Source organism: Neopsephotus bourkii, unplaced genomic scaffold (genome assembly GCF_033783945.1).
Source record: "Neopsephotus bourkii isolate Nb327-2 ecotype Australia unplaced genomic scaffold, CSIRO-AGI_Nbou_v1 NB_739, whole genome shotgun sequence".
NCBI lineage: Eukaryota > Metazoa > Chordata > Aves > Psittaciformes > Psittacidae > Neopsephotus > Neopsephotus bourkii.
The window spans coordinates 323,829-347,993 of NW_026901237.1; the positions used below are offsets into that span (position 1 = coordinate 323,829).

Here is a 24,165-nt window from a genome sequence, read left to right on the forward strand (position 1 = left end):
TCTGTGTGCCCTTTTTACTCTTTGAAAATGCCATTCAAAACTTTGAGTATTTTCTTCTTCACCCGTGATGTAGGCTACCAAATTTCATCATAGACAAAGCAGGTAGTAGTTACCACCTAACATTGAGAATGTTATTTCTTTTTCTTTTCAGGGAGAAAAAGTTCTACTGGCACTTGAAGCTCATATTTCCTCACTCTCATGCTGAATACACTTTAAAAGGGTAAAAGCTTGAAAACCAGATTTTTATGAAGTTTAAATTAGTCTGCTGAAATTGAACTGTAAAATATTTTGATCATTTCTTATCTATTTCTTCTACTATACAAGGTAAACTTGAATATTATTTCAGTCTTAATTAAAAGGGTGTTTCAATTATTTAAAACATACTTAAAGTTGTGTATTGACAGGTTGAAAGCTAGCAGGGTTTTCAAATCAGGTTAAATGTTTGATTGCTAGTTCTTTTTTTCTGTGTAAACAGAGAAGCTTCTATATTCGTGATGGCAGTATCCCATGCACATAACACATTCTTTTCTCATGGAGCAGACGTTCAGCAAGATTTGCCATCTCTCCTCATCTGGACACTGGAACTGACCTTCATATAGGATGAAATGGCTGCATTGGTTGTTTTGTAGGAAAGCCCACAAGCACGTTTTGCAAAGGGCAAAAAATATGCTTTTGTTGACAAATTGTATTTTCCTTGCCTGAAGTGGGATGAGAAGTATGCCCTTGTCTACTTCTGTGGCTGTAGGAGCAGCGTGTTTCTGCTGCAGGGTTACAAACTAGAGATACGCGTCTGTTTACTCCTTCTATATGCCAGTGAAGTCCCAGTGTTCAAGTTGTGATAAAGCTGACAATTATCTATGCTGTATTGATACATATTTGTGATCCTTCCATAAGCTGCTCAGTTGTGCCACTGTAGCATGCAAATATACAGCTTCTTCTAATGGAATCAGATAGCAGATTTTTGTGTACATAATGAACTATGCCTTAAGTATTTGATTTTTATCTTTGGTGAAAGGGTGCCTGATGATAAAACACTTGCTGATATCCTTAAGCCGTACATCGATCCAGTGGAGTCAGATCCTGTAATTTGTCAAAGGTGTGTATTGAATAACTTTTCTGGCTAGTTCATGTAACACACTACTAAAAGAGGGGAAGAGTTCTGAATGAATGGTTTAAACTAGCTGCACTTTCAGCATACAGAGCTGAGTTCCCAGTCAGAAGTACATCTTTAATTCCTGTGATGAAAGCCATACTAACATTCGTCAACCACCTAACCCTGGAGTACAGCCACCAAATTTAAACCAGGAAGAGATTAAGAAACTGACTCGTGGCATAAAGCAACTGTCATTCTAAAAAATAATCACAATTTAACTCAGTGGGGATGACAGTGAACCTTTTATTTAGAGGAATTAGAAAAACATACTAGCAATTACAGCCCTTATTTATAAGAAATACATATTGTACATTATTCATCTCTGTTGCATATTTCATTTTTCTTTTTCCAGATTAAAAATCTATACAGTGTCTTCTCGGTCAGATGTACAAATTTTAATGAAAATAGAAAACAGGAAACAAAACTCTGTCAGGTAAGGTGGTTCTTCAGTTTGTGTGTTTAAGAATTGAAAATAGTGGGAAAGAAATCATGCGTTTCTTAGTCTTTTATATTATTAATGGAGATTACATAATCTCATGGATTACTCTTCAGTGTGTAATTGCCAGCCATTTCATGTCACGTTTTTTAATTTGTTTTTTTGTGACATTTCTGTGCAGTTACTGAGTTGTAAATTCAGCTCACTCATACTTGGACAAATTCACGAAGCTAGGGCACTTAAAGCCACACTGGTGGAGTAGTGAGTGTGCCTGTACCTGAGCTGTTCCAGCAGCAGTCCATGCAAATGTAACAGTGTCTTCAGTGAAGATAGGTTTGTGTTAAAATGCTACATTAATGTCTTGTCCAATGTTCACATTCATTCCTTTGTGCAAGTTCCTCTGTGCATGTGTTAACCACCTCAAGAGAACTCAAGTGATAGTTGAAGAGAGCTGGACTTTTATAAATCACTGCAGCAAAAAATAGCTCTTATCAGCATCCAGCTACTCCATTTGAAATAACACATTTTTCTCAAAGTTACTAGCTCATCACTCTTCTTGTTACCATATTTCTGGGTGTGGGCTTCAGAATGCAGACTTGTGCAGAATTGTTTTCTTTGTTTCCAGAACAGACAATGTTCTAGAACTTCAAAAGTAAACTTTAGAGAAATACTTTGTTGGTATAAATACCATTTTGACCACTCCACCCTTGTTGTCATCGTTCCTGAAAAGGCTATGTATCAGCTTAATGTTATAGCTTATTGTGGTTGACCAGTGATTCCTAGTTAGGGTTCTTTAAAGCACATTCTTTTCTTCAAATGTAAGAAATGTAAATAACATGCTTCCAGAAAGCATGGTGTATTATGTCTATGGGGGGAAAAAGGTATATTGTAAGAATGGTAATTGTAGCTGAGCTTCCTGTTTGTGCTGTGTTTTTCCCAGTACTATTCAAAAATTTATAACCTAATTGAAGCCCAAAGTCTTCATTGTTTTGGCTGTTTGTTTGGGTTTTTTTCTTCCCCTCTTTGCAATCATTATTTGAAATGTGATTATAACATTTGCCATCAGATTTGTCAGTGAGGAACGTGTTGGGTTTAAGTGAAATTGAAGATTACAGAGCCGTGACTCATTTATGGAGGGAGAAGACACAAAAGGCCAAAGCTTAATTACAGTTGAAAATGGAAAGTGTTGTTTCAGATAACAAGAAGGGCTTTTTAAAGTATGTATATTGCAAGAGGGGGTCCAAAGAAAAACTTGACTGATAACTTCACCTCAGTCTTTAAGAATATTGGTAGACCTTGGGCTGCCCCATCCTCTGAGTCAGAGGGCTATGAGTGTTAAACAGACTTTTGCACAGATTTCTGAAAGACAAGTGTCTGGATGTTTTCCATTTAGTTTAAGAATGGCAGAATTCTGGCTGTTTAGGGTGACAATTTAGAAATGCTGGTATTGTGAGCCACACTGGAAAGTCCATTGCAGTAGCAACTCGGCAGATGAAGTTTGCTCAGCTTCTTGTTTGTCTTTTTACTTGGTTCTCCAGTGATCTGTAAAGTCTATTCAGCAGAGGCACTTCAGCCACAGAGGTTGTATATTGCACCCAAGTAAAGAAGCCTTTTAGAGGCCAGCTCCAGGAAATGAGATCAGAAAGAATTTCCCGTTTTTTAAATATTTGTAGCAGACTGTTCTGCTCATCTTTTACTAGCGGTATTTAAGATAGATTCCCAGATCATGAACAGCCTCTGTGCCCTGCTCAAGTAATTAACTCAAAATTCAGCAAAACCTGAAAATGCATTCAGTATGTAAGTGCTGTGCACCTACTTGCAGTACATGAAAGGTTCATTCAAGCAATGATCTTGAGCAGCTATTTGTATTTTAAAAATAAGTGACACACAGGTGAGTTTTTCCCTGGTATTTCAATGTTTTTTCTCATTTCTTGTTTTGAGGGAAAATATGCTTTTGTAATAGAAGGTAAAGTGTACCTTTCAATCTTTTGGAGTATGTAAGTTGCATAGAAGGCTTGGGGAAAGAAACCAATTTAGTATCAAAATGGACTGTCTCTTGTGCTTATCAATTTCTTTTGTTACTTAACATTTTCCTCTTCTGAAATCTGTGTGTTTCCTTAGTTCACAGATTTGTTGAGAGAGAATTCTTTTTCATGAGGTTAAATTAAATCCTTAAGTTTGAGCCTCATCAGTATTCCCAGAATCAGCTGTGTTAGTTGGTATCAAAGTCACAGTAGTTGGTATTTATCCCACTTAGTGAATGTGAAGTTTAGTTTAAAAGGAAATGTTGAAAGTTAAAATAGGAAAGCTTTGACTTGAGAAACACAGTTCCTCACTTCGGACATTTTGTGAGTCTGTTCATAAGAGGTTGGTGGAGCAGGCCCAGCTGTGGCAGTGCAGACAGGTCAAGGAAGCAGAATACTGAAAGAAAACTCTTCTTCTGAAAGAACAAAGTTTGTTTGAAATTATGGGACTGCTGTGTCAGCAGAAAAGCATCTTCTGTCGACATCACAGTATCACAGTATGTTAGAGATTGGAAGGGACCTCAAAAGATCATCTAGTCCAATCCGTGTCTCTGCCAGCAGACGCTCTCAGTGCAGTTGTACCAGTGTAGTTGTCGTGACAAAGGCTTTATGAGGGAATTCAGATTCTTACCATAGCTGCATTGCACTTAAGGGAGAATTTATTTTGATTTCTTTTCCTTTTGCACACACACACATACACACGCCCTCCCCAGTTAAATTAATTTGAGTTTATGGCTCTCATTCTATAAATCTTTACCTGGAATTGCAGTGGAAATACTTGCGATTGAAATGGGAGTAGCTTGCTGCGTAGTGGTGTTCAGCATGGGACAAAAGCTGAGCACAGACAGAGCAGTTAACTGCTGGTTTGTGTAGCCTTGAGTGCCACTGTCACCTCAGAGGAATTTCTCATCCTGTGCTATCTCACTCTTCATGATTTTAGGCTGCATGTTCCTATATGGCAAAATCCTCTTCGATCACTCTGTGGGCAAACTGGAGCAGTAGGATTGGTGCATTCTGCGAATACATGCAAGTCTACATGAATGTTATGTTATCTGAAACCTCTCTTGTGTCCACCAGAAAAATTCCTTCTCCACAAGCAGTAGATAATAGGAAGCTTGTAAATATACATTGGTGGCTTGGATGTTGTTTTTAGGCTTAGCAAAACCTTTTGAAAAAAATATTTTTCATAGCTGCAGTTATGTGTTATTGAGAAAGTGCAATGGTACTTCAGAGAATATCTAAGCAGGATTATTCCAGGTTATAAAATGTTAGTATTCTAGTTTTAAGATAAGTACGTTACAGAAGGATTTTAGTGTTTCCTGCAGTTGCTTATGAAACAGGAGTTTGTGGTTTAGTTTTGGCTTTTTTTCTGGGTTTCACAGCAAATGGCCCCTTTAGTTTAAAGGTCCATTGCAGAATGCTTTAAATTTTGGGGGTTTTCTTTTTTCCTTTCTCCAGAAATATAAATGAGCCATGTAGTACAGATTTCTGCTTCCTCACAGGAGTTCTGCAGAGCTTCATCAAGCAACTGGATAAATCCACTGGTGTGCAGATATGATGGATAGATGCCAAACTACAGGGTGCTTGCTTTCTTCTTGTGAGGTGCCTTTTATCATCAGCAGTGATGGTTCTTAGAGAATTTTATGATAAGCTTACTTCTGCCTTCTCGAAAACCGGCTTGTAAGAATTGCCTCCAGTATGAATTGGTAGCAGTCCACAGTTACTTGGGACAACCTAAAGTATAATCTTTCCCTGTGTCCTTTCCTCTCTAGCTATCACATAATGCTTTATAGCACTGCAACTGTTACACCACTTGACAGTCTTCTCATTAATTGCATTTTTTTATAAGGAATCTTATGAAGGACGGTATGAAAAAATGAATGTTACACAACTGTCTTCCTCCTTTAAAATCTTGGTTTGAAAAAAAATTGTGTTTGAATGGGTTATAATAGTTTCCCGTTTGGTATGCTTGCTTCTGTCACCTGTTATGCAATACTGAGTCGGTGGTTGGGGTCCATTCTCTCCTCAACTATAACTATTCCAAGAAAGGTTTAACTGCTGCCTCTTGGATGATTTTTACAGCCTGCATTCTTTTATAAAGTAGTCTTTTCTTTGTTCAGGATAAATTAGTGTCCTGACTATCTTCAGTCCTGTATTTGAAATGCCTTCAAAGTGACTTCATATGCTAAGAGTATTGCTTTTTCCACTAAGGAAAGAAAAGATGTAACTGCCAAATTATACAGTCTGGTTTGGGAAATACACCTTGTTATTTTCCTGAGAATTGCCTAATTAGGCTTTGTGTAACAAAACCAAATAAATAAACAACAAAAAAAAACACACCCCACCCCCACCCCCCCAAAAAAAAAGCATTCCTAAATCAAACACACCCTTGGTCTTTGTTATAAGTAAGTTAAAGGTCAGAGTAGGGTTTGAGGGTTGGTGGTTGTGGTTTTTTTTTTGGTCATAACTACCGAAACTTAATGAAAAGGTTATTTACTCATCCTTGTCGTATAAGATGATCCTATTTCTAGAAAAAAAAGAACTGCAACAGGCTTGGTTTACAGTAGATACTTTAACCTAAGAGACAATTAATTAATTAAATCTTAATGAGATTAAGCTACACCAAATATCTTGTACTGGGTTGATTAACATTTTGCATGAATCAAGTTTAGATAGTAGCCCATCTTTAATCATATATATTTAGTTTAATGGAATTTAAAAATTATGCTTTCTTAAACATCCATGTTTGGTCTCTTATATGGTAGTATTCTTTTTTTCCTGTTAATACATTCAGAATGGCATGCAAACATTGTTTCAGAATAAGCTGTTGTAGAATACTTTGTGGGTTAGAAGATTTCACTGGGTGCTGACAGAATATTGAGGTGCTTGGAAAATACGATCTGGTTGGCTATAAAAGTTTTGCAAAGCCCTCTGCTTTCAGTGAACCATATCCTTTAAGGAGCTGGAGTTCAGAGCAATACCAGACTGTATCCTGCAGCTTTGCTGTTGTAAAGCTGCCACACCATCAATGGATGCATATAGAATCAGCTGGAACATTGGTTTTTATATCAGTAGTACCAGCAAGGCTCATGCTTCACTAACTCAGAAAGCAAAAAATACCAAAAGCATTTCTGTGCTAGTTCCAACATCAAGGGGCTTCTTACTCTGTGGTGACATTGGCTGGTGCACATGAGAATGCTGGCATGTTTGCCACTTAATTCTTGTGGACCACAGGGAAGAAAATCCATTAAAATAGTACCAGAGGTTCTTCTTTACTAAATGCCATTGCTTTATGGTGGTGAACACTCATTTTGCACTAACTGATCCAGTGCAATTGCTTCCCAGAAGGCTGGATGATGTTAGTAATTTTGGAGCACTTCCCTGTCTCAAGATCAGCTGGCAGAAATGAGTTATTTCCCTTGGATGACTGAGTTCTGTGCTCAAAGAGAATTTTCTTTTGTAGTCTATTGTTTTTAAATAGCTAAGGGTTAGATCACATTTGTAGGTCGCAGTAGTTCACAGTAATAGATTCAGGAAGATGAAGTAAGTTTTTTGCTCTAGTGTGTGCAAATATGCCAGCAGACTTTTAGAAAAGCAGCCTGGAATGCAAAGAGTAGTACAAATGTAATGGAATCAGATCATTTTAAATGTAGTACATGTTGGTTATTTATTTTCTTGTCACTAAAAACATCCATTAGATACCAGTTTTATCAGGAATTTTAAGATTATAAAAAGCTTGTTATAATTAAATATGCTGCAAGATAACCTCAAATATCGATAATGTTTTGCTTAATTTTTCATACTGTCTTCCTAGGGCACTTCTTTCTGCATTATCATTTGTGAATAACTTCATGTAAAACCAACAGAGCTTATAGTCTTTTCTTTTTGCTTTTCATACATAACTCAGTTGCTTTAAAAAGTCACTCCTATTAGTGCGGTACATGGACTAGTTCTTTTTATCGTTGTATTACAACCTCATTTCAAAAGTACTACTTCATCTAGGAAAACAAATGTGCTAGAATTGGCACATTTCAAGCATTATTTCCTTCTCTGCATTTTCCACAAATGTTGAAAAGCGTGGGGTGGTTTATTTAACATTTTCTACTCTTTGTTAGGAAGCAGTTTCTTTTCACATTTGCGTAGTATGTGGTACACATGAGACAGGAATTAAGGATACAAATCCCTGGATGAACTTCTGGCCTTGACATGAGTTGGAAAAGACCCCAAGCTGCCTTTAACCTATGCCAGCAGAAGATTGACAGTAGAATTCATTACTCCTCTCTAGCTCGCAGCAGCTGGCACAAAAGCAGCTCTGCCAGCTTTACAAAAGCAGGGAGCTAGCTTACAATAGTCATTCTCCACTGCACAACTGTAGTCAGGCTCTGGTGACTTTGTACTGTTCAAGGGGAAATAGAAATCGGGCTGTAGTCTGTTTCTTAAACACAGCGCTCCTGTGTATTAATACTTGCTGCTATTTTTTCCTGGAGTGTTGGGTTTTGTTTTGAGGGTTTTTTATTAAAACTCCAGCTTTTTTTACTGAGTACTGTGTTACATTTTCTTGTGGTCATTTCAGGCTTTCTGGTTCTGTTATGCAGCCATTTCAGTGTCATTTTTCACATGCTTCTCCTTTATCTGAACTTCAGTATCTCTGCTGACAGAAATAATGCAGAACATCAAATGCCAGGGTACACAGCTTTTACTGCAAAAAAGAGTCACTTTTCCTTCCTATCTTACATTTTTCATTGAAATCCCGTATTACACAATATAGATGGAAAGCAGAAAACTAGTCATTGCCAAGTATAAGCAGCATGTATGGTCTGAATCTGTAGCATCCATAGCCAAATGTTAATGATATCTGACTGCAATTACTTGACCTTTGAGAAGATTTTTGGGGTGATTCCAGAAACAAACCCAGAATTTGCCCATGTTACTAGCTTGGGCAATCATTAATTTCTTTTTTCTTGAAAGGGATTCCTTTATGAACCAGCAGGCGCCTGTTTTTTAAAATAACAATCCAGGGTTTTGTAACCCATGCTGAATTCTTTTGGATGAACTGTTTTATAATTGATGGTATTGCATTAGGGTTTCTGGAGTGTCACAGCTAGATAGTTGCTGAGACATCTATTGCACAAAGATTTATTTGAAACTATAGCCTCTGCTCCAAAGTTCTGCTGTCTGTATTGCAGCAAGTTAGATCACAGCAAGCTAGATCCAGACCACTTACAGAGAGGGAATACGTGACTAAGTAAACAGGTGGAGGATGAGATGGTAGTAGAAGTGCTAGTGTTGACTTCATCCAGTGGTTTGTCAATCTAGTTATCTAGTGATGTTCTGTAAGCACCACAGAGAGACTTGAGGACCTGAAGACCCTTCATGCTTGCAAGGCAGTTAGGCAGACCCCGAATTCGAAAACAAAACTGTAAACAGCAGCCTCTTTTCTGCATCATAACTGGGCTTGAAATGTGGAAGCAGCGCACCCAGTACATGCACAAGCAGATTTTTCTCTTCTCTCTCTGAGGAACTGTGCACCTAGGAAAGGTTGTTTAAAGCCCAAATCTTGCAGTTTGTTCCAGGCTGCCATCTCTGCTATGGAACAGAGTGGAACTTACCTGTCTTGGCTTGACTTCGCAAACGAAGATTTGGGAAGGGCTTTACCCACCCTTACTACAAGCGCACTGATGACTAAAAAGGCCAGTGTGAGATAGGCAAATCCGGCTGCAAAAAAACACAGCAAAAGGTCTCCTTGGGTGGTATAGGCGGGGCACAATTCTTTCTACCTTGTCTTTTCTCCTCGAGACTAGTCTGTGTGAGTTCTCAAATGAGTCAACGGCATTATGTATGGTGTGCCTCCAAGTCTCCCAGTTGGAGGCCAAGGTGGACCACTGATGGTAGTCAATATGGCCAAGGCTAAGGTATTGTTTCAGGTAGTCCTTATATCTCTTCTTTGGGGTACTTCTCTTGCGGCTACCGGTGGCAAGTTCACCGTAAAACACGATCTTAGGGAGACAGTGATCCTTCATCCTGGAGACATGCCCTGCCCAGTGCAGCTGCAATTTCATCAATATGGCCTTGATACTGGTGACCCCTGCTGTTCGAGGACAGTAACATTTGACACATAGTCAGTCCAATGATGTTTAGAATTGTACGGAGGCAGTGCTGATGAAAGCGTTCAGGGAGTTGCAGGTGATGGCGGTAGATGACCCATGATTCAGACCCATATAAAAGAGTAGACAGTACAGTGGCTCTATAGACACTGAGCTTTGTACTTTTCTTCAGGTGTTTATTGCACGAGACTCCTTTATGGAGTTTTCCAAAGGCTCTATATGCCTTTGCTATTCTGTTGTCTATCTCTTTGTCGATCATGGCATCCGAGGAAGTAATGCTTCCTAGATAGCTGAACTGCTGAACTGACTTAAGCTCTGACACACCAATGGTAATGTGGGGATGATGGTAGTCTTCTTGTGGTGCAGGTTGGTAGAGAACTACTGTCTTCTTCAAACTGACTTCCAGCCCAAAAAGCTCAGCTGCCTCCGCAAAGCAAGATGTTAAATACTGCAGAGCTGCTTCTGTGTGGGCAACAAGGGCAGCATCATCAGCAAAAAGCAGTTCACAGACAAGATGATTTAGGGTCTTAGTGTGGGCCTTCAGTCGCCTTAGATTGAATAGGCTACTCTCAGTACGATATCGAATATAAATGCCATTTTGTTCATCAAGGTCTACCATAGCCCTTTGGAGCATCATGCTGAAGAAGATTGTGAATCAAGTTGGTGCGAGAACGCAACCTTGTTTCAAACCATTGGTTATTGGGAAAGGCTCAGAGAGTGCATTGCCGTATCTGACTTGGCCTTGCTGATCCTCATGTAACAGAATAGTCATTTTGAGGAACTTGGGGGGACAATCTAATTGTTCCAAGACCAGCCACAGACCTTTTCTGATCACAGTGTCAAAAGCTTTGGTGAGGTCAACGAAAGTTACATAGAGCCCTTTATTCTGCTCTGTACACTTTTCTTGCAGTTGTCTGAGAACAAATACCATGTCTGTGGTACTTTTATTAGCTCTGAAACCACACTGACTTTCAGGTAGAAGTTCTTCTGCGATAGCGGGTACTAATCTGTTCAATAGTATTCTTGCAAGAATTCTTCCAGCAATGGAGAGCAGAGTTATACCTCGGGAGCTTGAGCAGTCTGACTTTACACCTCCAGTGTACCTTATCACCTGCCGTTTCATCCCTCACCTGTTGCTGCAGGGCTTTGCAAGTGTGGGTAAACCCTTCGGGCCTGCGCAGTGGATTTTTTAGGTGAGGCACAGCGTGCACAGAACTGGCTCCACCCTTTACACCTGAGGTTTATCTGCCAGGGCCTAGGGAGCTTGGACGGTGACAGCAAAGTCCTCAGGTTGTAGGTTTGATTAGAGTGGCCTTCTCATAGATGGATGGCCTTACAGGGCTATATGAGCTCCATCTGCCCGGATTTGAAGTTGGAGTTGGCCTTCTCCTAGGATGGTAGCCTGAAGGCTAGTGAGCCGGTATATATGTACTATATAATGTATGCATAGTATGGAAAATGCCTTCATTGAAATGTGCATACTGCGTAGCATGCACATATAGGGCAGACTTGAAAGCAAGAGAAAGGGCCATGAAGTCCAAGAAAAGATTGCAGCTGGAAAACCCCTGTTTGAATAATCTGTTGCTCCTTGGCTAGAAGAAGGAGCTGGTAAAAATGTGCTGTAGATCAGAAATAACATTCAAACCATTTGTCCTATTCCGGTCTAGCATAAATGTTGTGAGATATATCAAGGGGTTTAATTCAGCTGCATGTAGGTTGCTGTTAAAATATTTTTTTTCTGAAGGAAAAGGAGGATTTACTGCTCGTTTCTTGAAAGAAGACAACATAGGGAATGCTGACTTAAAAGCAGAGTTTCTCAATTCTGGAAACGAGGAAGCATGGGGAGGCTGGAGTAAGAGGCTTCTAGGTGCAAAGATAACAAACGTCTTCATGAGCAGTTGAAGTTACAGGCTGAACTTGAAAACTGCAGTGCTGTGAAACATGGCAGTGTAGCCATCAGCATTTTCATAAAGGCAGAGTAGAGAACCTTTTCATGTTCCAGTCGGGAATGAGAAAAGCTGTTATTTCCTCCTGATGCTGCCAAAGGGGAATCCCTCTCCTTTTTTCTCTTCCTTGACGGAAATGAGTTAGGGCTGATGGTTTCAACCTCGCCAAGGAGGGAGTTGACCTTCCTGCTTGTTTGCCAGAAAAATAATATGTTTTCTTTATTTCGTAGCTTTTCCTTTTCATTGTGAAGCATTAGTAACCCCTTAACGGAAGGTTTATGGCAGTGTGATTCCCGTAAATAAATATAAATGTATAGACATTTTTCCACCATTTAGTACACAGCGTGGAAGGTGTTCAGGGTATCTCCGTGTAAGCTAAATTTGGAAGTTAGAATTTGCTATCTAGGGATCCAAAATTAGAGAAGTATCCATTCTTCCTGTTTATGAAGTGGAGGTTTGTTAGATTAACGCAAATGCAATAACAGAAGTATTGCCAATTTCCAAGGACTGCTTTCTCATCAGTTCAATATTTCTGTTTGTTTTATCAGTGCACTGCTTACTCATATTAACATAAGTTGTCAAATGAGAGTTGACCTCTTAGTTTTCCAAACTCAATGTATTAAGAATTTTGCATTGAATCGTTTGGTATTCATTGGTACACCCCCCACCTCAAAAAATACTTACACTAATGTTTCATGAGGGTGTGTATGGACTACTGTAGTTAAAGTAGGCTTAGGATATTTGTTTTTTCTCCATGATCATGCCAGTATTTGATTAATGGTAGAAGTTACATATTTTTACTTCCCTGCATTTTGGGGGAGCCACCCATGGCTTTCACTTCTGCTAAGGATGCTACTAATATCTTTTCAGCTTTTGAAACTTCAGGCTTTTATCTGTAGTAATCAACCCACTCTCTTCTAATAATTTTTCCCTTGTGAAATTTCATATTCCCTTTGGGCCTTCTGGTTATTCATTAGGGTGTTTTATTTCTTTATCTCAGTCATACAGTAGCTTTACACAATTGTGGTATACCCTTTTTCGGTATGTCTGCTCTATACCATGTAAAGATTTCTAAACCCTGAGCTTTTGAGAAGTTTGTAAAGCTGTCTGGCTTTGCAGATAAAGTAAATTCCTGTATGTGTAAAGGACTGTTGCCATGATGCACTTGAATTACAGCATCTTTACTTGCTGTTGGATTGTGTTACTTCTTTTCATTATGTCTTATGAGATGGGGAAAGTATTTGCTTTCTTGAAATTCAGTATCATTTTACTTCTGTATTTGAACCAAATTCTACCAAATCCAAGAAACTGCCATTTGCTAGTTTCACATTTTCCTTCTCTTTTGTTGTACCTTCTCCCATGACTAAAAGAGGCAGAAAGGTTTGTACTTTAGTTAATCTTAGGATCATTATTGTACATCCTTAACCCTTTTACCACATCACTGTCAATGCTCAGTCCACTAAATTATTGCAGCAGATGCCTTATCTGCTTTCTGGGGTTTGTCATCAATTGATGGATTTTTCCATGATTGTCATTAAACAACTTTTACTGTGTTTTTCTTTTTGTTCAATTGTATCATTCTCTAGAGGTTTAGACAAGGACAGCTGTGTACTTCTACAGTGACATACTTGTAGTCTTATTTTGCTTATCACTTCTTTCCATTAACTGCTGTGTATACTTTCTAGGGTAAAAGTGAACAAACTGTTAAATCTTTCTGGACATGTGCTATTGTGCCAAATAACTTAGATGGCAGTTGGTGTTCCTGCTGTCTTCACCTGGGTATTGCCTTTTTTTTTTCCCTTCCAGGATGTTTTAACTTCCTGCAATATGTTTACAGGAAGAGAGTGGTTTGAGTTTTGTTGTTTGGTTGCATTGGGTTTTTTTTTGGGGGGGGGGGGGGGAGACGGTGGAGGGGGAGGTCCTATTTTACACTTTAGTTTTCAGCAGTTCTTAGATTTCCCTAGTGGAAGGGCCTCTTTTCAGCTCATAAAAGAGACTGTGGATCGTTATGGCTTGTCTTAATAGGGTCTTTGTTTACAGATGATCTGTGGCTGAAATATGGCAAGGTAAAGGAACAGGTTCATTATTTTCTTGGGTTTATGTGTTCTGTAAATTTAGGTGTAGTTAGGAGATAGTGGTAATGCCTGAGTTTTCCTGGTGCGTTGGCAACATTTCTTCCTGTGCTTTTTTAGTTGTTTAGTTTTTTAGTTTTAGCCCTCTAGCAGGACTTGGAGGGCAAAAGGTTGATACAAGAAGGTTTCTTTTCCCTAGTGAACATTTGTTGAGGCAAATTATGGAGGTCCTAGACCAGGGCAAAAACCATAGACCAGGAGTGGAAGGAGGAGATAGCAGGGTTTGATATATTTGTGTGTATTGCAGTATACTATTTTTCATATTAAAATATTAACTTGAACTTGGTTCCTGTCACACTTCCTTAAGAGTATTCAGATAATCTTTCATATTGTTTCAGCTATTGATGAGAATTAGTTACAAAGGAAGTGTTAAGGCAAGTCATTTTGTTTGTAAGGTCTCTGCTTGTTTGCTCATGGAATTCTCTAATTCTTTTTCACACATGTGGATTAACAAAACTGACTGTGTTCCAGATTTTTAGAATGTCAGAATTCTAGTTAGACAAAGTTAAACATAGGAATTGTGCCTTTTTTCAATACATTGTGTTTACTTTCTGCCATATAAGTTTTCTTTCATACCTAATCCAAGAGTGCATTTCACTACTTCCATGTTCACCAAATCATAACCACACGAAGAGGTTATTCACCACTTAGGAATGAAAGTCCATCTGTTAGCTATTATCTTGCTGTGCTGCAGCACTTCAGAATGAGTGCTTGGGAGAGACTTTATGTGCTGTATCAAGTCTTTTACTCTCTTCCAAGCAAATGCAGATACCTAGGAAATGCTACTCTCTTTTACTTGGGGGTGAAGGAAAAAGATTTTTGTTCTTCTCATAAGTTAGCAAAAGTTTAATTACGGATTTTGAGGACTAGGCCCAAAATAGATAGCATGATTTATTGTATCTGAATTATGCCAAGTAAATACCTCAATGTTTCCACTCAGTTCTAGGAAGAAAAGTCATCCTTGTTTAAAATATGTGCAAGGATTTTAGTTGATCTCTCTCACAGGAAAATTATGAACGTCATAATACAAATACGCATTTTAGTAATATTTAAAATTATTTAGACAGTTAAACTGTTTGTTCTCTTTTCAGGGTCTAGAAGACTAAACTAAAATAACATGGTTACAATTTATCTTTAATTCCAGATTACAGATTTTTCTTTATTATTATTATTAAAATCAAAGTTCCTGTAGATGACATTCAGGAAAAGCTGATCAGCAGGGAATTTCCTGCTGTCTGAATACGTGGAGACAAGTTATGCCACTGTTATGATAGCCACAGGTTCCATTTGAGGGGAGCTAGTTGTGATGCAGTGACCTAATACAGCATTCCTGCCTGTGGGGACAGATTAGGAGACTGAATCGTTGAATTCCTGGAAGGTGGTAGAGTAACTATAGATAGTGAAACCAGACTGTGCAGAAACTCAGAGATGCTGTCAGAAGTGCCACATGAATCTCAGCATTTTGTGGAAGGTAACAAAGCCATTCGTAGGGTAAATGTAGCAGTTTATATGGGAACTGATGTGGGATTGCTGAACCTTATTACATTTTCTCAGTCATCAGAATTGGTGTAAGCTTTTAAACTGCCTGCTGGCCGGGAAATTTTATTTCATTCTTGTCCTTTAAAAAGCAGTTGTCCTTGTTACATTCCAGCTAAAATCAAAAGTTGTTGTCTGCTAAGATTGTCTCTTTGTGGTCCTTACAAAGGGAATCATCTTATTAAGAAGAAGGCCAGGCATATTTCTTGCTTCGTGACATGGACATAAAGTCTTGCTCGGTGCAAGAAAATCATCAGAATAGCATATTATTAGATGGTGGGTGTTGGACAAGGAGGCTGAGAGAACGTATGGAAGTGAGGGAGAAAATAGTGGAAAGTAAATACCAGGGAGGAAAGAAGGAAGAGAAGAGTGCAATGGGAAGTCCCATAGAATACAGGGATCGGGAAGGCATAGCGCAGACAATTTGTATGAACTGGGCAGTAGGAGAAAGGAAAACTAGGGAAGGTTTAAAAGAAAGATGTGAACAGGGGGTGTTATGGCAATGGTTCTGTCAGGGTGCTCAGTTCATTCAAAGCCAGACTTGTCTTCAAATCTATCCTGTTACGAAGAGCTGAAGCGCAGCCTCAGTTGTCGGTTCCTGCAACTGGCCCTGGAGCATGGAAGAGTGTGAGTGAAAGGACAGACTTGTGCTCGTTACCATTCATTTTACTGGGTTGTCACCTGAAATGGACAGTGAAGGAAGGGCCTGAGGAAGGTTGCAGCTCATTATGGGTACTTACTGAGCAGGCTGTGCAGTCCCAGTGATACAGGACAAGCAGGTTAAAATACTGATAATCAGATATTACCAGATATTCTTTTATCAGGTTTCCCTGCTCTATCTCCTACCTGTGGGGAGACCACTTCCCTGCAAATACATGGGAGGGCCTGCATTCCAATGTTACCTTATATCCTCAGCTCATCTTGGTAAATAATCACTACATGAAGTTAAAAGACTTGTAAAAATGGCATTTCATTTTTCTCCAAACAGGTCTAGCTTTTCCATAAGTAAAAATTGAAATGATGTGTGAGTATACAGGCTTCTGGAAATACCTTACAGGGCAGCCAGGTCTCTGTTGTTCACTCTCTGATATATTACTTTGTTCCAGTTCTGGCATAAAATTGGGAAGGTTTTTATTATGGCAGAATCTTTCAGAGAGAATCTGAAAAATCAAGTCTTGCTCAGGAGCCATCCTGCATTAGACTTTGGAATTGAGTTACATCCTGCATTACACTTTGGAATAGTTTTCTTTTGAGATCTTTTAAGTATTCAGTCAAGGAAGAGGCTGGCAGGTGGATTAGCAGGAAACCTCAACTTGCACTTGTGTATGAAGTAGGGAATGTAGTAGACTAAGGTCTTTTGGATAGCATAGACAAGAACAGCAAAGTTTAAAAAAAGCATTAAACTCCTTTGTTATATTTTCCTTGAAGTTTACAACCCACATTATGCCCTAAAGATTTAGATGTTTCCTCTGTCACTGTCAACCAGTAAAATGTACTTTAAAAGCAAAAAAGATAAAGCTCTGAGTCAGTGATCTAACGCTTCAGTAATTTACTATCATAAAATAGTTTTAAGTACAAATGTTTTATCTTATGCCAAGCTGGACACTAAAGATGTTTTGTCTAAAACATGAGATAATGGAAAGTGTATTGTGGCATGTGAATTACTTTAGCCTCTCGGTGGTAAATGTTTGCTTAACCAGAAAAGAATGTGTTGAGGTCCTTGCCAAAGGAAAGGTATTGCTATACTTTGTATTTAGAGTACTGTAAATAAAGCAGTAAATATGTTTCTGTTCATGTGTGTTAATCCACAAGTTATGAATGCATTCATTCAATGAGAAACGTAATACACTGTTACCATTTTAAAAGGTTTCAGTAAGAAGAGGTCATGGTTACTTTGGGTTGAGGGAAACATGAAACCAAGTATTTTCATGATGATTGAAGTTGAATATGAGAAATAGTTTTTACTCAAACTAAGTTTCCTTTAAATCCCAAGAACTCAAATCCTGTTTTACCTTCAGTATTATTCTTGTGTGCTGACTCCTCTGATGTACCGTTCTTAATCATGCGTTGCTGTAAATCATAAAGTATATGATTTCCTTCATCCATCTGGTGTTGGTTTTGGCAAAATAAAACCAACTGCATAATATGTTAATGATCAGAGGAGGCAGAGCAGCTATGGGTAATACTCCACTTACTGCTTGCAGTATGTTTTGGTTTTGAACTTCATTTGCCGTTAACGATACAATAGCTTAGTAGTAATTTAATAATGTTGATTGCAGAAAGAATTGCGTAACTCAGATTGCAGTGTAATAATATCAGAGCATCTGTTGGATGCTGCAGTTATGGCAAGTGAAAGAAAGGGTTTTTCTTTCAGAGGGCTTTGAAATATCCCTCCCTGTCCCCAAAATCCTGTGTCCAGGTTTCCAGTTAGAGAATTGGAAGAGGTTATTACAGTTCTAGGAAATAATGGTGAGAAGATGCTCCGTTTACTTTCTATTATTGTGGTATCATGTGTTACGTACCTGGCTTCATCCTCCAGGGTGAAGAGCAGCCCTTTTCTGGCAAAGGTAGCACACCCACATACACGGATTTCTACAGGGAATTTCTTGCAGATAAGCAGTGATTTGCTTAGCATAAATGGGGATATTGTACCATCTTTTAGAAACTAGTGCCCCAATGTTCTGGATAATTGGAGTCCTTCTACAAAAACAGAGCTCTAAGTGCTTCCAGTGTACCTTTGTTTTAGTAATTTTACAGGTATACTTTTTATTTCATCTTCTCTGTACTTTACTGATAATTCATAAGCAAATGTGATAAATAAGGTACAGTACTAACCATGTGAATTAAACCTTGGGCGTTAAAGCCCATGAGTGGGACATTAAGTGTTATTTGAAATTTAAAATCTGATTTTGGTAAATATATCCATTTTGATAACCCCATGTTCATATCTGATTTTGGTAAAAGTAACTCAGTAAGAACTCATAAACCGTTTCAGCCCTTAGAGAAGTTTGACTTTGACTCTCTTCCTAGATGTCAGGAGGGTTTAAAAAAACACATGTAGTTCGATAATAAGACTATGGCTATGACATTTGAATCATAAGGTAGTTCTTCTGAACACAGTATCATCTGAAAATTCTGTGATTTGGCAGAAAGCTTCTCTTCTTTCCTTCCCCTCGCTCCACAAAAAAAAAAAAAGTGTACATCATGTCCTTTGTAGTATTAAAATCCAAAATGAACTTCCTTGTTATTTTTAAGGTACTATGAACTGGATGCCAGAAGAAGCCTTCTAGACAATTTGAAAGGCAAAGTAATAATTGAGTATCCAACGTTTTTTGTGGTCTTGAAAACATTGAAGAATGACATGGTGATTCTTGGCCAAGGTAAGTATTTATTTCCTGTTTTGCTATACTTAGATATTTTGGTTAAATAAACAACAATTAAGGATATGCCTGTTAATGATGCGGGGAACGTACAGTATGTCTTGTATTCCCCTCTGAATCTAGAAGTTTGCTATAAAAAAAAGGTGTGAATGCTCTGTCTTAAAACTGCTGGCTGGTGGCTTACATCCATAACCTGTATGGTGTGTTTTTCCTAACTTTGGTTTCTGGTGCTTGATTTTTATTTGTATTTTCTAATATATATGTATTTTTAGCCACTAAGGTGAAGCAGCTCTTCAGACTTGTTCTAAATTTTGAATGTAGCAAAGTTTGACAGAGTTGGTTATTTCTAAACAGCAAAGCTGTTTGGGAAGGTGGTTTTTAAATAAAGCCTGCTAATCATTCATAGAATCATAGAACAGTTAGGGTTGGAAAGGACCTTAAGATCATAAAGTTCCAACCCCCCTGCCATGGGCAGGGACACCTCACACTAAACCATCTCACCCAAGGCTTCATCCAGCCTGGCCTTGAATTCAAATGAATCATTCTCCATTATTTCCTAGTATAACTCCTAACACTGGGCAAGTAATTCTGAATTACAGGTTAGTTACTAGAAATCAGAATGGTAAGGTAGCTTTTCAGATGGGTTAAAAGCACAGTGGTATCTTTCAAGAAGTACTTTGTTGAGGGACGACTTTCATCTTGTAGTCAACTTAGAGGAGAGTCCAGGTCTAGCAGGAATTTGTATTTTCCGTCTCCCAGTAGAAAGGCTTTGTGTCCCACCTTCGTTTTCTGCAATTAGTGCTCTTGTTTTTCAGTCCCCCTGCTAGTCACCTTAGTTACGAAATCCCATACTCTTCAGTGATGAGCCCATCTGTAATTTTTAAAGATTTCTAAAAAAAAAAAAAAAAAGCTATGTTTGCAATGGCTGTTTCCTTGTGGCAGCTCAGTCATGGCTCTATGTGAATATAATTTGACTGAATAAATATGAGACTGAGAATATTGTACCAGCCCTTCTAAACTTCCATGGATCTCCTCTGTTCTGGCTAGTCAACATTAAATGATCCACTGAAGCAGTCTGCTCTCAAAACACCAGCATGTAAGCATGTATTGTGCTATGCACTGCAAGAGCTTCTGAGAGTGAGACACCATGCCAGGGGATAAGGTAAGAGTCTTCTCTGAGCAACTGGGCCTACTGGTATTCACCATAGGGATGCACATACATATACTCAAGTAAAAGAAAATAAGATACTTTCAGTTTATCTTGAACTACATCCCTTGCTTTTCAGTAGTCAGCTCTATTCCTATGATTTAGATGTCAGGAGGAAATAACAATCGGCTCATGAGCTTAATCTGAACAGGGTGGTGGTTGTTGTCCCCTGAGCTGGCAAGGAGGTTGTCCTTTTAAGGGTATAGATTCACATAAGTGTTGATTGAATAACTGTATTCCGAGGTCATGCTGCCGCAGAGCTAGCTGGTTCTGTAAAAGGCAGAGTAGAAAGGCAAAGGAAGCAAGAGCCAGTAATAGCTGGGGAAGTGCCGATGTCTCTGTCCCACAGCAGTGCGAGTGTGTGTCTTCAGGATCTTCAAGAGGGATCCCTTTTTCCGCTGCAGGGATTATTCAGTTAGCAGTCACCCCTGGAGCTGGTGTTTGGGGAGCACTGGCACTGTTTTGGGAACCAATAATTTTCTTAATTATTTTTTTAACTGTTTCTATAGATTCTGTAAAAATCAAGTGCGTAGCTCCCTATTCAGATGTCTTAATGACATCTGCAATAGATAATAGCTAATGGCAAAAATAGCATGATTTTCACAACTTTTATCATAATGTGGCTTTGTACATCTTACCAGTTAACACACTAACACTTCAGCCTTGAGTTTGCTTTGGACCCTGTGTTCTTGGAGCTTTTTCTGATGAGTGGAAGCCTGCCACAGTAAGTCCAGATTCTGTCAGGAAAAGCATGTTCAGAACATGAATATAAAAATAGGAGGGCTTTTTTGTTATTGTTGCTCCACCTGAAGGCAAAGTACTACTTTTGCTTAAGCGTGGCACAATCACAGTACTCTTCTGTTGTGTCATCTTTACAGAATAAAGGAGAAAATCCAGTAAATACTGTTTGCTTTACCAGTTGCATTCACATGTAATTGCTAAGTGAAAACAGTGGGTTTACCTCTAGACCTCTCCAGGGAGAAGTCTGTAGTGATAAGAGAGTTACTTCACTCCCATCTCCCAAGAAGCGACCTTTCTGCCACAGCATCGTCTGTGTTTCTTACAGTCCAGTTTCTTAGCCATTTATGGCTCTTTGTATCCAGTGCATGTCCTCCTAATCCGTCCATGCTGCTCACACTTACTCTATCTCTACCAATACTGCTTTTCCTTTCTGCCTTCTCCAGCACACCCAGAGGGACACTTGTCTCAGAGCACCTGTCCGGCTGACCTCCCTTTCACATTCCATGCAGACAGCTGCCACACTGATGAGTGGATGTCTGGCAGGGTGTCTGCTGGAGCACAGAGGCTCTGACTACCATAGCTCTCCAGACTCTTGTTTGCAAAGGACACAGGCTAGAACAAGAGACAAAGTATTGTGGGAACCTGACTGCTAAAGTATTGTTTCTTTACTGAACAATCTCAGATCTACTGCCTTTCCCCAGGCAGAACTGTTTTCGTAGCCACAGCAGCAGGCACGTGCATGATGATCACCATTCCCCCCCACAATTCAAGTTACTACCCCCAAAGATTGGGGAAGAGCTAGAGCTAGACACCTTTGAAGGGAAACTGCTAGAATTTAATGAGGATAAAGCCTGTTTCTCCTATCCTTTTTCTTAGAAATGGCTGAATCATTCTGCCTGAAACATTTAAAAAGGAAAGTAAGTACTCAGGAAGGAAACTGGCACTGAAAGATTTAAACCCAGAGTTTAAATTTTACATTATAAGTAAACTGCAGACAGTTTTATGGTGGGAAGGACTGGGCAATCTTAATTTATAGGCAGTGCTATCACCACCTACAAATATAATCATTTTGAGTGAAGACAATCTGTAATTCCTGTTAAATAAAACTTACTGTGACAGACTAAAGCTAAAATTTATCTGTTTAGCTTCACTGTCAGAAGATTGCCACTTTCTTTTATGTGATGTTTTGGTGTTTAATTTGCTTATAGCAAAAACTACAGGTGCTCTGATTTCAGTATACAAGGTCAATCATGGCTGAAGATAGGAGGGGATTATAGAAGCTTTCACAGGAATTAGGGGCAAAAACAAACCTTACTTTGTTCATTACTCAGTACATATCTGGCATATAAATGTTAATTGATTATACACTGGATTTAATGTAGACAAAATGTGACCTCTGATGTTTCTGGGTGAAATGCTTCTATTTTCTTGAACAAATTCCATTGAAACTGTACAGGTGCACACTGTGCCCTGTGTATTATCCCTGTTTGCCAGCCGTGGAACTTAATCTTGACAAGACAGTAACTGTATTTCATCAGCTCTCTTTTGGTAAAATTTCCTTTAATGAGGCATCTGACACTAAATGCTAAAAAACTTTAAATCCATAGTCAGGTCAAATACTGAAAATAACAGTGAGAGTAGAGCATGAATCATGGGCCCGCTTTGCTGCAGTTTATTTTTGTGCTGCTTGAGTGCCACCAACCACTGGTATCTGGTGACCTCACTGCAAGGTGACCGGGGTCAGCCCTTGTTACGGAAGGAGTCTCGGGGTGTGAGCCTGAAAACTAGTTTGGGAAATGAGTTCTTCACAATACGATCTCAGCACAGCACCACAGCCATGTCCTAAAGCACAAGTTACTGTGCAGCATTAGCCTCGTCAGCCTTAGCTCATTGACTCACACAGCTTAACACCATCTTTGGGATGCTGGAACACACGGAAGGAGCACATAGGCATATGATCCCAGTTTTCCATTTGGATTTAGGATTTCTCAGTAGTTCCCCGTCTTAACTGAAATGCTAATAAAAATGTGATTTATAGTTCACTACGGTTGTGAGTGTGTAGCAGCCCAGAAAACAACATTTAAAGCAAATAAGCAGAAAGAAAAGATCAGAATTCTCAGTTCTGATAGGTGAAGAAGAGTTTTCTGTGGGATAAATATTCTGCTTACCTCCATAACTGAAAGACCAAGATTTAAAAACTAAAAGAAATTCTCAACATTGTCTGCCTTTCTCCTTCAACAGTGAGATCCTGTCTAGGGCCTTATCCCATGTTATGAGACTGGTTATGTCTTACAAAACAGCTATCCTTAAGGAAATTCTGAGTAAAAGGAAGATACAAAACTGCTTCTGTTTGATGATCAGACAGCACTGCTGAAACTAATTGCTGCGTTGTTTTTTGTTTATGTCCTGCTCCCTCAGATGCCAGTGAACCTGCAGAGAACTCGGACAGTGAAAGTTCAACCCTTTCGTCTGTGGAAGAAGGGGAAATTCGGGACAGTTCATGACAGTTCTTTGGGAAAAGAGGGTGGAATGAGCATTTTGGTTTGGGGGGGGTGTTTTTGTTTTGTTTGTTTTTAAATTTAATTAATTTTATATATATATATATAAAACTGCCTTTTCAGAACTTTGGTTTGGCTTTCTTTACTAAAGGCAGCACTTTCAAACTGCCTGCCTATTTTGGGATTTAGTAATGGCTATTTAGGGATGTAAATAAAGAGATGGGGAATTTCTGGTTCCAGAAACAACATTATATTCTGATTTAAATGCACACTTTTGTCCATGTATCTTTAATAAATCAGCCACCCAAATTTAAAATTTCCAGGTTAGCTTCGATGATGTATTTTTTCCTTTTGTCCTAACAGCTCAGTGATTGATTTCCAAGTTTAAATACCTGGTAACGTATTTATATTTATGTATGGATTCAAGTCTTAACGCTTAAATGTACATTAGATTAATTTCCTTTTGGGGGTATTTCTGTGTCATGCTGAGCTGCTGCAAATGACCTTACTTTACTTTTGAGTTTAATCTGTGGTGAAATTCTGGGTGTCTGGTGCAATCCATTGGTTTTTATTATTATTGTTTTTTCTTGCTTTGTTGCATCTTGTTTGATGTGTTAAGGACAGTTCAAACTATGTTTTCAGGGTGGCATCTTATTGTATGTTTAATCTTCCACCCTGATCTTCTAAGATAGCGTGGGGTTTAAAATCAATAGAAACGGATCCTGAGAGTGTCAGTAATGCTAACATACTGGACTTGTGACCAATGCTTATGTTACGCATCTCCTGTTAGTAGTTTACCTACTGAAGCTGGATATTTTAAATAGTTACTAGAATATCAACTGAATTTACCTACTTAAGAGAAAATAAACCTTAAGAAAATGAGGAAATTCTGTATCATCTGCTGACAAGAGAAATCTCTTGCTAACTTGTGAGAAGATACCTGGATCCCAGACCACTGTATTCAATTTCCCTGTGCCTGTGAGGGGTCTACTGGAGAGTAAGAAATGT

The 24,165-nt window shown here is 38.8% G+C and overlaps 1 protein-coding gene across 1 annotated transcript in view; it reads left to right on the forward strand.

Annotated features, from left to right (window-relative positions):
• Positions 1 to 23,426, forward strand: part of ZNHIT6 (zinc finger HIT-type containing 6) — a 35,499-nt gene extending 12,073 nt beyond the window's left edge. Inside the window, exons 6-10 of the mRNA XM_061354399.1 lie at positions 152 to 220; positions 1,016 to 1,096; positions 1,506 to 1,586; positions 18,587 to 18,711; positions 23,078 to 23,426. Of these exons, the coding sequence (XP_061210383.1) occupies positions 152 to 220; positions 1,016 to 1,096; positions 1,506 to 1,586; positions 18,587 to 18,711; positions 23,078 to 23,163 (442 nt within the window). The 3' untranslated portion in view covers positions 23,164 to 23,426. The remainder of the gene's footprint in view (positions 1 to 151; positions 221 to 1,015; positions 1,097 to 1,505; positions 1,587 to 18,586; positions 18,712 to 23,077) is intronic.
• The last annotated feature ends 739 nt before the right edge of the window (positions 23,427 to 24,165 follow it).